The following is an 18,283-nucleotide window of genomic DNA, read 5'->3' on the forward strand; positions in this document are numbered from 1 at the left end:
TTTTAAAAATATTACAGAAGACTGAGTGCGTAGAAGGACAGATATAAAAAAAGAAAATAAATCTGGATAATATATTCCTATAAAAATATCACAAAATAACATTACATAAAATATATATATAATAGTAACAATTTACCAATTAAGACTATCTGATTTTATTGAATCAGAAGTTTTAATGCAGCTACTCAGAGAAAAAAAAGAAAAAGGATCGATGAATGTTTAAATGTCATTTTTCTATTATAAATAGCTTAAAAAAAACTTTTATAAATTTTCTTAGGGGGAAGGAATGATCGAATTCAACATCTTCAAATTAGAAATTCTTCATTATGATTAAATTATCTTGTCATTTCCCAGATAATATCAATTTCCTCCTATTGCAACAAATAGATAAAAAAAAAATCCAGAAAATTTAACACAAACAATAAAAAACACACAACCAAATATAAAATTATTTCTTAATAATAACTTTTGCACCATATATCTATTTGCACCATAATATTTAAGGAATGCATTTTTTTCTGTAAAAAAATTAAGTAGGTAATATAAATAAATATATACATTCATATAAATATATGAAATAATAGGAACAGTACAGAAAAACTGTGCTTCACTTGAAACAAAGTACACTTTATACAGTACTTCAAGCTCATTCATTTTAAAATCAGTACTTTTTTACAACATATAATGTAGCAATTTGTAACATCATTAATTAAATTTATATCACAGTTTTCTTTTTATCATTAAATCATTTAAAATTAAACATATATGCAAAAAAATTATTCAGAAAGAATACATTTCATGCAAAAATGTTGATATGGACATGCATACATTTCATGAATTGAGCAAAAACAAAAATTTGTACTAAGAACTGATAAGAATCACAAATATGGGTAGCTGCTCAGTTAGTAGTTATTTATTTGGATTTGTAAAGAATAAGAAAATCAGATATGCATTGCTTAATTTTTTTAATATATAAAAAGATGATTTTAGAAAGATCATACCATACAAGCCAAAAATACCTACCATTTCTGCTAAGTTAATTGAACTACCCCTAACTAACAAGTTTAAAACAAATTGTTAAAAAATGCCTAATAAAGTAAAAAACAATAAATATGGTTATGATTTGTCTTCATAATTAGAAGCAGAAAATGACTATGGTTTTTCCATCTACATACCCTGTTTTACTTTGTATAGTATGAGGCAAATCTTCAAAGAGATATATGTGTGGAAAATACATCAAATAAAAGCAGACATATCAATCATTGACTTCAAAATAATTTGTTTTTAAATTTCTAATATATAGTAAATAGATTAAATATTGCAGGAATAAATACTATGAAATTGCATAATTTATAATATCTATCTTCTTTCCTGTTATTTTCTTATCAATTAACTACTTCTAGAATAACTTATCATAAAATAATGGACAATGACAATTCAAAATACCACAGATTACAATCATCAAAGTTCAATACAATAATTTAGATTTAGATACAACATTTGTGATTAACAACTAAAGTTTGAAATTCTCAAAAAATTCAACAATTTACAAATAATTTTTTGATTAACTACCTAAACAAAATTAGAAGAATTTTAAGTGGAATTTAAAATATTGCACTTCAAAGGATAAAAATCTACCTATATTTGCACATGAAACATAAATGATAATACTGGCTTCGATTCCTCAATCACCATATTGAGCATTTCAGTATGTTTATACAAAGATATATGCTTACAAGATATGACTGAGAACCGTTTCAATCAATTGTGTGCAATTATAAATAAGCTATGTACATAAATCATGCAAAGCTCCTCAACTGATTTCAAATTATGAACTACAAATTGTATAAAGAAAAAAAATAACCAAAAACTTGGAATGTAAAACATGTGGAAAGTATTTATATATTGCCTCTAGTATTTAAAATCTGTATAAAAAAGCTGTACAATTTTTATACATAGAAAATTTTTAACAATTTCACTGAAGCATCAGCTGTGTAATATTTCTTTGCACTATTGATTCTCTTACAGCATTAAACACTACTTTGATATTTTCTGTATCTATGGCAGTAGTATAATGATGAAAAATCCCCTTATTTGGGTCCCTTCTAGTTGATTCAAATAATCTCAAAATGAATCTCTGTACATCCTCCAAATTAAAAGGATCACCGTCAAATTCAGGGAAATATAAAGAAATATCGGACGTTTTGTTTTCTACTTTTTGTTTTAAGAGGTCAGTCTTGTTTAGAAATAAGATAAAAGACACTTCTGAAAATGCTCTGTGATTGACGATTGTTTCAAAAATGTTTCTTGACTCCAAAAGGCGGTTTGTAGATCGGTCTTCAAGCAGCACCTGATCAAACTCACTGGAAGACACTAAAAACAGGATGGAAGTGACACAATCAAAACACTGGAACCACTTTTGCCTTTGTGACCGTTGGCCACCTACATCAATGAAGCAGAAGGGCACTTCGTTAATCGTAATGGTGAATTCAGTTATAACTTTGGTTGCTTTTCGAGCATGTAGAATGTCTTGTTGAGTGGGAGTATAATCCTATAAGAGATAATAGAAATATTTATACATTAAAAATATAAACAAGTTCTGTAAGCAATTTTAATAGTTTTTATTTTTTAACATAGAGACTGTCAATAGTTTATATCTTATGATTCTTATCATATAGACTGTTTTAATACATCATAAAACAAAAACTAAGTTCACATAAATGGAAAGGCATTCCAGAAAATGCATTTTTATGGCTATACTAAATTAATTATTGAATTAAGATTTCTTATATATGCACAGCATAACAAGAAGATAACATCTCTAGATAAACTTACAGAAATAGTCAGCAAAAATGCAAATTTTCTTTAAATACAAATTCTTGCAATAAATAGAATAATACACAATTTTACCTCAATCACCACAGTGACTGCGTTAATTATTATTTCAATCAATTATGCAATTTTGAAATAGCAATAAATCTAAATACAATAACCAGTTTTAAAAGATATAGGAGAGATCTACTAGCATTCAAATTCAAACATTATTTATATTTATTATTTCTGAAGAGGAGTGTTACAAAATTCTAACAACTCAATTCAAATATTGATACTTTTCACATTAATGCAGGGACACCGAAATTTATCTATAATATATATACATTCTATATTGAGCTTAGTTTAGTTATTATAAGTAGTTACTTACTATATATTTTCAGAACTGCTTCAAATAATTTTGAAAGCCATTCAGTAAGTAAATTAATAAAACTTTTAAATGGGAATTTGCAAACACACACTAACAAGTTATTCACTATTGTTTTTTTTTAAATAATATAAGAAGGCAAAAAATCAGAATCACAGAAGCATGTATATTTATGTTAAAAACTTATTATAAAATACTGTAAACAAAATTGTATAGCTTAAGATCATATTTCTTTTCCAAAAAAATATTGATAGCATCATAAATCTGATTAATGACACAGTATAAGATATTAAAAACATTCTTCAATTTCAACAAATAACATCATTATTCAATTAAAAAATTTTGTCACAACAATTAATTTCAATCATTAAGGATAAAAATTATTTAATTTTAAACAAATATTCTTCTCAAATATATTCAAATTATATTCCATTAATCTCATTTTAGAATAATGTAGTAAAATGATTAAAAAGTGTTTAAAAAAATGTGTATTTTCATAATTGAACTTATATAAGCTCTGAATATCATAACAGATACAGCATTTTTATCTCTTCGTAATGCAATGTTCCACTAGTTGGAACACCTAACTTGGCTTGCTTCTCAAATTAATAAATTATATGTGGAATAAAATTTTAGATTTCACTTTTAACTTTCTTTTTTAATAATAAATGACAGTTTAAATCAAGAAGATCCATAATTTTCAGCTATAGTATGCCATGTTTTGTAAATTGTTTTTTTCTCAAAAAAATAATTGTTAAAAAAAATGTCAACATTATTTTATTGGCTATACTTTAAACTATTTATTCTATATATTTTTAAAATTTTTAATGAGGAAACACAAATATAATCATTAGAAAATATTTTTTTTTATCAGGTGTAATGCCGATCATGTTACATGGTAGGATGCTATGACAGAAACACCTGTGTCTTCATTTCTTATAATTTTCATGGAAAATGAACTAAATTCAAGGGTTATTGTTTGGAAGGGTTAGAATTCTTAAAAATGGCCATTTCTTATTCTGGGTCTCTGAAGTTTTGTTGGGGGTTTTTATCAGAAGTTTTGGTTATTTTTACTTCCCGCTGCACAGGGTTTTCTACTCTTTATTTTGAGTTTTGGTAATGATCATTTTATATAATTACATAAATATTTTTTAACTATGCATACATATATATATTATAGCTTATTGTTTATTTTAAACACAAATGTGGTTAATTTTTTATTGTAAATTAACTTTACTTATACTACAAGATCAAAAAAGTCCTTCTGGAGCTCCAAATATGCTTCAAATAGCAAATCTGAGCACATCTTGTTGTGGTGCATCTTTGGTGATGTTAAATCTCCTATACAAGTAGAAAGTATTGCCCTTTTTTTTAAATGCAAGAGATTTTATTCATTTTCATGCTTTATTGCAATGCTTATTTAGTCACACTTTTCAGAACATTCACAGAATCAAAATGGTGAGTTTAATCTTCATGACCTATTTACTCTTTCAGGCCTAAAGAGAATATCTATAATGCTTTTTTTTTTGTAAGTTTAAAATTTAAAGGTTAGAGAGCTGCAAAAGCTTAAAAAGAAAGCTAGGCAACCTCATTTTTTAAGGTTAATCTTTTAAGTTCTGAGTTGATTTTATTTTCCCGTAAGTCTGAAACTTTTTCCCATTCCTCAATTAAATTAATACCCCTTGTAAATTTCTAAATTCCTACTAATAATAGGACTGAATTAAAACTCTCAAAGAGACAGCAACAATAACCAGAGAATTCAATTCTTTCAAAATTTTAAATACCGTTAATAAAAAAATCACGTACAGGAGAAGAACTTTGATCAGACTTTAACTTTTACTTAATATCAGCTACTGAATTTAAGAGCATACATCAAAATGACAGCAACTGATAAGACACAAAAAAAGAATGTGTAGAAAATAATGCAGGATGCACTTTTGGAAACTGTATCTGATAAAAATAAAAATGAATACTTTATCTATTTTTTTAGTCAACATAATTTTTTTTTAACTAAAAAAGTTATTAAAGGAAATCTCAAAACTTCTGACAAAAATATTTAAAATTTATAACTTTGTAAGTTAAATTATTTTATATAATAATAATAATCAAATAAATGCATCAAATATTGTTTCAATTTCCAACATAACTTTTTAGGAATTAGAAATTTAAATAATTAATATAAATTTTTATGTTTAAAATAGCAAAAAAGGCAAATACAATCTTTATTATACATTTATTTCCTTCCTTTAACATGGACAGAAATTTCTATAATAAGTTTTAAGTTATAATTTCATATAAATTTGTAAAATAAAAAAATGCAAATTTATATATATATACTTACTGGAGATGCAATTCGGTCTATATTATCAAAAAAATACTGCACACTATCAACCTGGAAACAACATTAATAAAATAAGATTAAGATTTAAATTTTTAATGCAATAACAAAAATGTGTTGAATAATTTAAAAACATATATTTTTCAAGATGAAAAATAGTCATTATAATTAATAAGTGTAAATATCATTTTAAATAAATTTTTAAGCTTTTTTTTAAATCATTCAATTTGCTTCTTTTAAATATAGATTAGTAATATTGTTTTTCTAAAGGTTTGTAACAATACAATATATTTCTCCTTATAATTTAAAACCCAATTAAAATAATTACACATATTTTATGTATATGTTTAAAATATCATATTAAATGACCAAATTTCAAAAATAAAAATTCATTTTACAGAACTACTTTTATTAGAGTAGATGTAAGAAATAGTAATTTCTGAAGCTATGCTCCTGTGGTATACTATATATCATGCATGCAAATTTAGATGGTAAAACAAAAAAAAATTTTAATTTTAAAAACAATCTTTTAAAAAAAATCAATGAATATAATAATGTATTCCTACATTTATAGAATTGCTAATATTCTTTGCGATCTCCTTAAAAAAAAAAAAAAGAGAGAGAGAGAGAGAGCATGCATCTGATATAGACCCTTTTTATATTTCATTATTTTTTCTCTCTCCTCTCCCAGCAGATAAGTATCAAAATGAACAAAAAAGTAAAAAATAAATAATAGTGCACATAATAAAGAATTAGGAAATGAGTTACATGCTCAAGAAGAAACCTCATATATTCAGCTACCATTAGGAAAAAGATATCCTATATCAAAATTTTTGAAAACATTATATTAATAGGGAGAAAAGAAAAAGATACTATAAGATTCTAAAAAAAAATCAAAAACTCTAGCGTACAAGAAATTTGCCATAAAATCATTCCACAAGACTAATGCTACAAGAAAGGAAACTGCTAATAGAACAGTTCTATAACCTTAAGGTATTTAATTATATTATTAAACATCAATAATATAACAATTAAAGCCACAAAGAGGAATGTAGTAAGCTAAGAAATCAATGAAATTTAGTAAGTGCAAATAAAAATTAAATGTTTTTAAGCAGCAAAATCATATCATGTTAATAGAAAATGCAACATTCATTAAAAACTATTAAAATGTGACAATTATAAATGATTTTAAACTTTGGAAAGAAAAATCCATTTTACATACTAAGATTTAAGAATACAAAACTTCAAGATCATCATACATTTAAGAATATATAATTACATTATTATTATAAAAGGAAAATATTTACACAAATAAATATATATATAAGAAGTCAAAGAACCTGAAACACAAATAATATATAAATGTATAACTACTCGTTACAATATATCATTAACAATCAATAGATACACTATGTATAAAAATCTTATGAGTTTAAGTTTGTATATCAAGCGATATACAAACATAAGATATATAATTTAATTCTTCTGTTTAAATATATTTTGAACTGCACTGAATCAAATACAAATCAAACTTTAACTGGCTATCTTTTAACCAATAAAATATATGTTAATTCTTGCACATTACAAAATATTAACTATGCATGTAAACTAATACATACATGTAATAATATGTGAACACGCATAATCTCTCTCTTGCAAACTTGAAAGAAATTCATAGGTATTGGTTTAGAAAACATTTTGGAATTCTTATAATTTCCAAATAGAGACAAATATTTAAACAATAAACAAACTGACAATAGGTTTACATAAAAAATTGCAGTAAATATAGTATCATAAAGCATGGAAATTTTTGGTAATTATTAACATGAACTTGTTGTACTTCAAGCATAGCTTTCGAAATAAAGAAAAAGCCCCAAACTTAAAATATAAACTAATGTTTAAGGCTCATTTTTGATAAATGCATATTGAATTAAAACATTTGTGAACTACTTTATTTCATATAATGAAAAAATTTAGTATTTTTCTTTACAATAAAAAGTTTTATGGAAGCAAATTAAAGGACAAATTATACAAAGTAAAAAAGTTAGAAAATGCTTATTCTTCCTTCAGATTAAGCATTTTTTCATGTTTTATCATATTAGTAATCAAATAATTCTATGTAAAAAAAAAAAAAACTACTACTACTGTCAAACAATTACAATACATTTTATGATGCACTTGTTATCTTTTAATGTTCACATTTACCCTAACTATAATAACTATTCTTTCTTATACTTGTAATTCCTATTGCAATTTAACATCTAAAAGGATAATACTTATAATACATATCACTTAGTTTTCAGTTTACTTACTATTAGACATTATGTTTACATAAAAATTTTGGGTTAGCAAAATTACAATACTCAGAAGCTACTTTTTCTATTCATTTACATTATATTTTTTACATGACTAACTATTTCGCTTCTTCTTTACAGACAGCTCTCATTAGATAAGAAAAAATTTAAACAATATATTTGATTCTATATAAAACACTTAAGTGAAATGGATATTCTAGATGAGTCTGGCAGAGAAAGATATGAAGTGAACAACTATCTTCTTAAGAAATTATAATGATAAGGAGATTAATTACATAATATATAATGTGTTTCAAGCAATATATGATAGATAGGTCACTAGAAATGAAAGCGTATCAAATTACTGAAACAGCTAAAAGAAAAAATGAAACTTTTACTCACAAGCTGAAATTCTCTTCTTCGGTGAAATGCAATTCTGATACCACTATCCTTCCACAGTTCCTTCACTGAAGCTGCATACTGTGAGAAAGTTTGTTTATCCAGGAAAGAATTTCCATAACTCATAATATGTTGTGCCTGCTCAACTCGAGATGGATCCTGCCAGGGAATTTCCAGCTTGTCCCGAGCATCAACTAAAACTTTCATTCCTTTTACAACGTTCTGATAAATCGTAACTCGGTATTCTGCAATCGTTTCATCATCGAAGTTCAATCCGTGAATTATCTTCATTTGCTTCAAGAAAGTACTTTTTCCACTTTCACCAGCACCTAATAATAACAGTTTTACTAATTTACGACGAGAGCGTTTATCAAGCTCTAACATTTTATCAATTTTCCTACTTCGTTGAAATTGTTCTAATTCATCAGGACCGTATTTTATTCGTTCAAAACACGAACACCGCAAACAAAAACCAGCCATTTTTGACAGCTGAGATTTAATGATGCCAACCAAACATGTGTGATTATTTATCATAAAATTGATAACATTTGGATACATACCTAAAAAGTTCTGATCGATAATATTTCTTTTTATTAATGTTTGTAATAAAAATCTCAATTTTGTATCATGAAATTCAAAATTAACTTGCAAAATTTTACACATATCAATTTTTAAAATTTTGACTATGAATATTTGTACTGCTTTGAATAATCATAACCATGCCTACATAATATAATGTGACTGAAATATAAACAAACAAGATGTTTCTGTTTTCGAGAAGAATATTTCAATTACGAGTTTTAAATCACAAAATTTGTGGAAAGCGAAACAAATATATCGTTCTGTATGTATGGTATTTAATATAATAATCTGCGAACTTATTATATTTTATTTTTAAGATCTGTTCGATCTTTATTGTGTTTCATGACCTATTATTTATCATATTTTCTTATTCTAATTAATATGTTTCTTAGCGTTAATTAATTAATTTACCTGCTGTGTCATAAGATTTTCATCAACACAATAATTTTGGAGTGAATATACCTGTTTGCTTAGTAATCAAAGATATAGTATTAAATTAAACTCCTTTTAAGTTGAATTTTTAAAAATTAATCTTTTCAATTTAGGATTGACTTTCCTTTAAAATTACCCATTCGATTTATTATTTATCCATAAAAAAATCTTTACTTTTTAATGAATTTATTGAAGTATTTATTGACGAAATAATTTAGTAGTAATCAGTGTTTAGCTTCCAGAAATGCATAAGTTTATTTTGTATTATTAATAATTAATAATTGTTCTTCAGAAACATGGAAGAAGAGTTTGATCTTTTAAGACACTAAATTGAATTTTTTCTGTTCATTTTTTGTACTCATTATTTGCTATTTATGTTAGAAATTTGCATCTTAAATCTGTCTGATTGAGCGTAGGTGTGGAAATTTCTAGAGAACTTCTACAAACTTCCACTTATTGCTATTTTAAATATCTTAGTCATCTGACTATAGTTGAAGAATAAGAATATAAATTATATTCAAAAGCTTGTTTATAGTTTTAAAATAAGCTGTAAACATCAATATAAATGTATTTTATTTGATAATAATTTTAAAACATTTCTTATATGTTTAAAACCACATCATTTTATTTATTTTGTCTTTGTTAGTCTTCCAGAAATTCCTTCTGACACAGCTGAAAATAATCCCCTTCTACGTAGTAGTAACATTCCTCCATTTAGTGAATTAACTACAGAAAAATGCATCAGTGCCATAGGAAAACTTGTTATCGAATATGAATCGAGCATTCATCACATGGATCAAAAGCTCTATGGTATATATACATATTTTTTCTTTTTAAAAGTATTCTAGACTCTTTTAAACGTATAATTTAAAAAAAAAAATTTTTAATGTTATATTTAAGAACTGGAGCTATTTCTGTTCATGATGTATTTATGCAAGATGAGATATAAATTTTCATTTGAATCTTGGTTTTAACTGTTTCAAATGTACAATATTTATAATTTCATGTTAATACTATTTCTTTTATATAGCATTACTCTTTGCTGCCCCACCATTTGCACATTCTTTGCACCTCTAGTTTAATATGATATATTATTATATAGTACATTTTCTCTTATTCATTTTTGATGCAAGCATAGGTTTAAACATAAAAATTTTTATATGTCATGTAGAAATTATAGATAAAGGTATTTTTTTAGATAATTCTGTAAAATTAATCTATTAGTGTTCTCTATTTATGTAGGCTTTAAGGATTGAAATGTTTACAAACGAAACAAATGAAAATATTTTACAATTACTATAAATTTTTCTATCATCATATTTTTGTATCATATCTATTATCATTATCATTGAAGTTTTCTGTCAAATTTGTTTATGATTCATTATGAAAATAATTTTTTAATGTGATAAATTTTTAGATTTCAGAAAAGTTGTTTTACAAGTGTATTCATTGAATTTTTATCTTTATTACATCCAGTACATTATAATTTAATATCAGTCGAGTTGAAACATTGTGAAACAACAATCTTTATTCATATATTATTTTTTAAGATCAACCAAATCTGGCAACAAATATTTTCAAAAATTCTACAATTATGAGACAGTAGTTTATGATGTTTTATTTTTTATTATGAGTTTAAATAAATCAGTTTTATTCTGAGTATTGGTGGATGTATAATAGCTATTTCATTGTCATTTCAGAGTCATTTTGATATACTTGAAACTGATGTTCGTATAGAATTTTAATTCTGTGTACAAAGTGTATCTTTTCTCATAAATAGATAATAAATTTGGATACGATGTAAAAGAAAATTTATATCTAACAAGAAATTTTGCCTGAGAATATTTGGACTTATATAAAATTTGTGTTTTAGTTGGTGCCCTTTCCCAGCTGCGAAATATCATGTTTTTTTTCTCATTTAATTGAAATTTTCATGTTATTCTTTTTTCTAATTAATTTTATGTTATTTTATGATTTACTTTAAAATTGGAAATTAACTTATTTTGTAATAAATTGAAAATTCATAAATTAAGGTAATGATTATATTATGAAAATGTTTATTATTTTTTCACATAAAGTTATTATAAGTTTTATACTAATAGTTAAATACTTTTTTTTCAGATTCTGAAATTGAAAGAAATGTACAGAACATTATTCTCATTTAATTGAAATTTTCATGTTATTCTTTTTTCTAATTAATTTTATGTTATTTTATGATTTACTTTAAAATTGGAAATTAACTTATTTTGTAATAAATTGAAAATTCATAAATTAAGGTAATGATTATATTATGAAAATGTTTATTATTTTTTCACATAAAGTTATTATAAGTTTTATACTAATAGTTAAATACTTTTTTTTCAGATTCTGAAATTGAAAGAAATGTACAGAACATTATTCTTCCACTTGATAGACTTTCTGGGCCTCTTGATTTTGCTTGGGGTGCATTTAAAATATTGTACACTGTTAGACAAAATGATAAAATAGCTGATGCATATATTAAGGTAAAAATGTACCTGTATTTTATATAAATTTAAGGTAATTTTTTATTATTTTTGATTGTTTCCATCATAAGATAAAAATAATTAAAAGTATTTAATATATAGTGTAATATATAGTGCAAGAGACAGTATATATAAAAATTATAAAGTTGATTACTTTTTATTGCATTTTTTGCCAATAAATTTATTTCATTAGTTCATAAATGCTAATTTCTTTTCTTTTTCTGTATTCATTAACTTTATATTACAATTATTTTATTTATAGACATTATATTCACTTCCCAGGTTAAGTTCTATAAGGTTATTATGAAAAGTTAGATTTCTGTAATAAATTTTTAAAACATACAATAATGATTTGAATATTAGTAATTTATTTGAGGGAAAGATGATTCTAACGTGCCACAGGGTTGCCGTGTCACTGGGAAAACACAGGGAATTTAAAAATTAAGTGAAATAATCAGTAAATTGCAAAGAAATTTGAAAATTTTTATAGAAATGGATAAAATGCTGGGAATTTTAAGTTCCTTATGCTTATCTCTAAAGATTGTAAGGATAAAAAATCGTAGTCATAGTTTCCAAACACGAAAAAATACCTTTTGTGATTTGTGAAACTTACTCCTTTTCTGCTTTCTGCTCTTTTTTTCTGTATAAATTTGTCCAGTATAGTTGTTTCTTTCTTTTTCTATGAGATTTCCAATTTGCAGCTAATGAGTATGTGCAAGACTTTTGTAATTACATGAATAAATTGAATACATTTATCTGATGGGAACATTCAATCTGCGGAAGCAGCACAGTGTTTTATCTACCATACTTGAATTTATTCAGTGGTTTGTTTATTATTTGAAAAACTGACAATTTATTGAAAGCAAAGTAGAGCATTTTTTTTTTAATGAGCTGCTTAAAATCCATATTTAATATGAATTGTACAGATAAAAAAAAATCAAATCCTGATTTTGCTGAATGGGTTTGAGTAGTTCTGAAAATCTATTTGTTTCGTACCACTTGCTTTGTTAGAAGATAATAAGCCTCAGTAATATATGAAAACAGGCATTTAACTAGTTATGCTAAAAGAGGAAAACATACAAGACTGCCTGCCAATTCAAAAGAGTCATTATTGATGTTGAACTTAGTATCTAAAAGGAATACAGGAAAAGATGACATGTCAAATCCAAAAACTTCAAATTTGATGTCTGGAAATGAACCATTTTCGAACTTTTTGTTCACAAACAATAATTTAAAGCTGAATTTTTATGGGCATTAGAAAATGTGTTGTGTCACATTCATCCTTGAATGCATTCAATGATATGTAGGAAATATTTGAACTGAAAGTTAAATAGCTAAAAAATGTACATTAGGCCATACAAAGATATTGTACCTCATTTGTTAAGGATTAGCTCTATGAAGCCAATAGTTGAAAAATATGCAGAAATTGATGCCCAAATATATGAATTGTCAAAAATAAATAAATAAAAAAGTTATTTTGCTTTGTAATGTTTTTTTAGTAAGTAATCATTAAATGATTTGTATCATGATACAAAAATATTTTGTGTTTTCTTTCCCCCGAGTCCTTAATTTTGTGTGACTTACAGTTAAACAACATGAGAGGTAATTCCCCTCCCCCTCCCTTAATATATAAATTTAGTTTTGCTAATTTCTAGATTATAAATAATATTTGTTTTTTGTGTAAGTATAATCTTCTTTTAATATGGTACTTCAACTAAACTGTTGCTTCCTTACCTTGCTTTTCCCACACCTTAAAATCATATTGCATTAAAATAGCACATGTGTGCTATTTGCCCGTTTCGTCATATCTTGAATATACATACAAGAACAATACAGGAATTTTTTTCCCCCAATATCAAGTGGCAGCCCTGTGTTAAACAAAAAGCATAAAATATGATAATTTTTAATGTATATGTTGAAATTAATATATATGTTAAAATAAATATTGTAAAAACTCACTAATTAATATAAATATTTTGTTAAGAATTCTGTAAAACTAATTTAAGAATTATAAATATTATTATAGGATGAAAATCCCTTTTTATTTTTTATTTGTTTATTTTTTGTGAAAAGTTGAAAAGTATTAAGTTATTAAAAAATGCAATCATTAATTAATTTGGTACTATATACTTGGAAATGTTATTAATTTCAGTATGGATGCAGCTTTCTTTTTCCTTCAAATTTTTGTTGCATATTTGTGATTAATTCAATAAAAATATTGCATGAAGTATAATATGCAAGTATAATGAAAAAAAAAATTATGTTATGGATTTTAATTTAGCTGAATTCCTACATTCTAAATATCTTTAAAAAACTACCTTAATAAAAAAAAATTAATAAAACATTTTATTGTTAATAGCTGCTGTTTTAAAGTATATCTTCACTGTGTAATATTAAAATAACATTTTTCATTGAACTACACTTTTTTTCATAGATTAAAAAATAATTTATTGTTTTCTATTCAAACCTTCTCTTTTGTTAATTTTGCAGCTTCATCCTAGAATAATTAAAGCAAAACGGGAAAAATATCTCAGCTCTTCAATTTATCAGGCATTCAAGGTAAGGTGTTTCTTTATCTATTTCCATATTAAATAGCATAATTTTAATATGCAGGGAATCTTATTTAATTGCAAATATATTACTGATTGAAACACTATCAGGAATTTGATAATTTTCTTCGTTAAAAAAGAGCATTTTTTTAAAAATGAATATGCATTATTGCTTAGTGGTATTAACTTAGATGTATTTGCAAATATTGAAATTAAAAAGATAATGTTTAAAACTTCTAAAAATGTTTGTAGTTCTTTTTTTTTTATGATAATATATACACTGGTTTTCTGGCAGATTAAGGCTGAAAATATCAAGCATGAATATATTTTATCATGAAAAGATTCTTATTAGCCATAGTAATTTTTGTCTAATAAAATATTTTTATTGCAATTTCCAATTGATTGTTAGCTATGTTTGAACTATATATCATTATGTACTCTTTTTTCTACATTTTTGCTTATAAGGTGCAATATCTTCTCAGTAGAAAATGTTTAGTTTCAGTGATTTATCATAAATATTTCTTTTTTGTTAATTTATATATTTAGTTTTACTATTTTTAACACTTAGTTTTTTTGTAGCTAAATTTACCATAATTGATCTAAAAAATAACTTTAAATTATTTGTCCAGGAACTTAAAGAAAAGGAAAAGCAATTTACAGATCCCATTAAAAGACTAATCAATAAACATTTGTTAGAATCTCGGTTATCAGGAATGGATTTATCGGATAGTGGCTATAAGCATTTTCAAAGTATAATACTGAAGCTTGAAAAACACAGAGGAAATTATAAGTAAGTTATTGATAATTATTGCTAAATGTTTCACTCAAAATTAAGGCATAATTTTATGTATACCATTTGACTTTTGTGATTGGAAAATGATTATAGCAATAGTTGGTTAGACCTTTCAATTTTATATTAAATATGCAATCCTTATAAAAATGTGAGACCTATATTCTTTTATATAATTCATGTTGTAAAGCTGTATTTCTTTCTGATTTTGGGGAAATTTCTGTGCACAATGATAATTATCTTTAAAAATATTTGTGAAATTTTAAATTTGTTGAAATTTTACTCCATTTAAATTTTAACAAATATTTAATTTTATAGTTAATTTTTCAGAAATAATTAATTTTATAATTTTTATGTAAAACCTGATTAATGATCAATTTTTGCAATGTAATCTTATTTAATTCAATAACAGTTTCAGCTCTGTTGAAGCTTATTATCTTTTTATGCATTTCTTATGAATAACCTGTAGGATATACAATACCATTTAATTATAAAATATTGCTTTAAAACTTTTTTGTAATAGAAAACAGTTCCTGTTTTCATATAGTAAATTGATTATTAAATAATTGTACTGTTATGAAAAGTTATAGTTAAAAAATGTCCCTTAGATCATACAAAAGAAATAATCAAAAGTGATAAGCTGGTATCTTTTTTTTATTTAAAATAATGATTTAATAAATAATGAATAATAACGTTTGTGTGTAAATTCACTACAGATAATTATTGATTTTTTTTTTATATTAAGTGAATGTTCATTATCTGGTATATGTTCTCTTTAATGCTAATAGTTATTTTGCATTTTAAGTTATTTCATGTTTTAAAGATGTAAAACAAAAAGTAGTTTTCATTGTAATAGAAGCAAACAATTCGTTTAGTGAAATAAATCAATAGCAAATTATAATAAATTGCTTAGTAAAAATTTTGTGCAAGACTATTTATTTTGTGTTCAAGATTAAATTTGGCATGACTGTTGGAAGAAGAAATAGTGAATTTTAGTCACTAAAAAACTTCTGCCCCAATAAAAAGTTTCCTCCTAAACTTAATAGTAATTAATTGTTCTCTCTCTCCTCCCCCCATAGATATGCATGCAAAAGAATTTATGAAAGGAGAGACATTTTTTAAAAATCCGTTTCAATGCATCAGATTTTGTAAAATTTTGCTTCCTTTATATTGCTAATAAGAACTTTGCTATAATATTTAATTTTGTGTTATTATAGTGTATATGTGTGTATTTGATTATAAATATTTTTACATATACATGTATTAGAGAAATAATGCATATAAATATGGGTACTTTATTAAAAAAGTAAAATCACTCTATATTTTTAAATAAAAGTTTTATGTGATTTTTTCAAAATTTATTTTTTACCAGAAAACACTTTCTTTAAAAATTTACAGGGCAAAACTGACAGAAGTTACATCAAGGTTTTCTCAAGATTTGCAATTCAATGATGTGAAAAATTTTCCTCGTGAATTATTAAAGCTATTTGCAGCAGATCCGTAAGTCATTTATTTTCCAAAATAAATATTTTTTTTGTAACATAAAATTCAAATTAAAGTTTTATACCGAAAACATAATTCAATAAGTTTTGAAATACCATAAAAAATTCTAATTGTCAAAAATTGCAAAATTAAAACATAGTTTTAATATTTGCTTTCTTTTTTATTTGTCCTTGTAGATCTAATGCTTCAAAAGGTCCATGGACATTAACCCTTGAACCTCATGTGTATCACAATTTCCTAAAGTATTGTGACAATCGTCTTTCAAGGTGGAATGCATATTATGCTTATAATGTTAGAGCATCATCTATTTCTGGCCAGGAATTGAATAACAGCATTGAAATTGAAGAAATTAGATATCAGAGGTTGTAACATTTTTGTCTAATCAGTTTTTTTATTTGAATTATTTAATTCTCTCTTTTTAAAAATCTTCTATTGAAGGGATAATAAGCATATCCCCTCCCATATTATGAAAAAAAAATCCCATATAAATAATTCATTTTGCTAAGAAATAATTTATATATGTTTAAAATGATATATGAATAGAAACATATATGCATATTACAAAATGTGTTCATAATTTTTTTCAAACCAAAATCTTTATCTCTTGTTTACAGAATAATTGAGTAATTTCTGGTTTATATCTTCTAAGCATTATATTAATCAATAGCCTATTTGTTAATTTATAGAAATACAGAATGCTCATGCAGATTTATTTACAATAATATGAACCAAGTATAAATAAAAATTATATCTTGAGTTTTTGATGGACTCTTAGAAATTTGAAAGTTTTGACGGTATATATTCTACACATTTTTCTGAACCTGCATTCTGATTATATAAATTGAAGGAATTGAATCTTAATGTGCAAAACTACATTGAGCTTTGAATTGTATATTCATGACCAAATAACTGACAGTGTTATAATAATAATAATAATAAAACTTCACATCAAATGATTCTATTCAAAATTTTTTGTCTAAGCAGCATTACTTAATATTTTTTCTTCTATTTCCGTGGAGAAAATTCACCAATTTTTGTAAAGACTGTTTCTTCAATTTTGACAGTCTTAAACAAATATTTACATGGAAAAAAATGATATTTCTCGAATTAATAAAAACAAATATTTAAATGCAATCAAAGAGCCTCTTTAGATAAAAAGTGTATATATTCAAGTAGCAATTCCACTAAAAATCCATTGTTTTTCTTAGACTGGAATGTATTGATAGTTTAAGCCTTTTCTGAAAATCTAGTGTATAACGTGCTTCCTGAAGTTTCATCCAATCTTGTAGCAAAATTAAAATGTCGAATCACAATTTCCAAGGTTGAACCTTGTATTAGAATGTCACCTTAACAAATTTAATCATATGCTATAACCATATTTACCTAAGAGAAAATTTGTGACTTCTATGCAAGTTTGCTTTAAAAGTAGTTAAGGCACAAATTTCAACTCTTTGTCAAAATCACTCTGCTAGTATTTAAAAAATGTAATAAATTTTCAAAAATATATTGTACCATTGTTATTTATTTTTATCATTTTATTCAATTTGTTGTTATTATAATGCAGTTATAAGAATTAAGACATAGTGTTTTATATCTGTATAATAGATTTTATTTTTAATATAATAGAAATTTTAATCCTAAGATTAAAATTGGTAATTATAAAATAAAATAAAAAATGATAGTATAATGGAAA

General features: G+C 24.5%; 2 protein-coding genes across 2 annotated transcripts in view; one reads left to right on the forward strand and one right to left on the reverse strand.

Annotated features, from left to right (window-relative positions):
- LOC129969629 (guanine nucleotide-binding protein subunit alpha homolog) lies at positions 1 to 8,718 on the reverse strand. The gene is made up of 3 exons (XM_056084280.1): positions 8,234 to 8,718; positions 5,541 to 5,591; positions 1 to 2,551 (listed from the first exon to the last, which is right to left on the reverse strand). The coding sequence occupies exons 1-3, from the start codon at positions 8,708 to 8,710 to the stop codon at positions 1,976 to 1,978; spliced, it is 1,104 nt and encodes a 367-aa protein (XP_055940255.1). The 5' UTR covers positions 8,711 to 8,718; the 3' UTR covers positions 1 to 1,975.
- The window catches only part of LOC129969627 (uncharacterized), a 20,428-nt gene continuing 10,849 nt past the window's right edge, over positions 8,705 to 18,283 (forward strand). Inside the window, exons 1-7 of the mRNA XM_056084277.1 lie at positions 8,705 to 9,074; positions 9,891 to 10,054; positions 11,609 to 11,748; positions 14,239 to 14,307; positions 14,927 to 15,087; positions 16,486 to 16,587; positions 16,767 to 16,952. Of these exons, the coding sequence (XP_055940252.1) occupies positions 8,992 to 9,074; positions 9,891 to 10,054; positions 11,609 to 11,748; positions 14,239 to 14,307; positions 14,927 to 15,087; positions 16,486 to 16,587; positions 16,767 to 16,952 (905 nt within the window). The 5' untranslated portion in view covers positions 8,705 to 8,991. The remainder of the gene's footprint in view (positions 9,075 to 9,890; positions 10,055 to 11,608; positions 11,749 to 14,238; positions 14,308 to 14,926; positions 15,088 to 16,485; positions 16,588 to 16,766; positions 16,953 to 18,283) is intronic.

Source organism: Argiope bruennichi, chromosome 5 (genome assembly GCF_947563725.1).
Source record: "Argiope bruennichi chromosome 5, qqArgBrue1.1, whole genome shotgun sequence".
Classification (NCBI taxonomy): Eukaryota; Metazoa; Arthropoda; class Arachnida; order Araneae; family Araneidae; genus Argiope; species Argiope bruennichi.

What these genes read in the sequence shown, in the direction of transcription:
- LOC129969629 (XM_056084280.1), bottom strand. Translation starts at nt 8,710, where the DNA reads ATGGCTGGTTTTTGTTTGCGGTGTTCGTGTTTTGAACGAATAAAATAC. An exon ending in GAAGAAGAGAATTTCAGCTT is followed by an intron (nt 5,592 to 8,233) that starts GTGAGTAAAAGT and finishes TGTTGTTTCCAG; the next exon opens with GTTGATAGTGTGCAGTATTT. An exon ending in TAGACCGAATTGCATCTCCA is followed by an intron (nt 2,552 to 5,540) that starts GTAAGTATATAT and finishes TATCTCTTATAG; the next exon opens with GATTATACTCCCACTCAACA.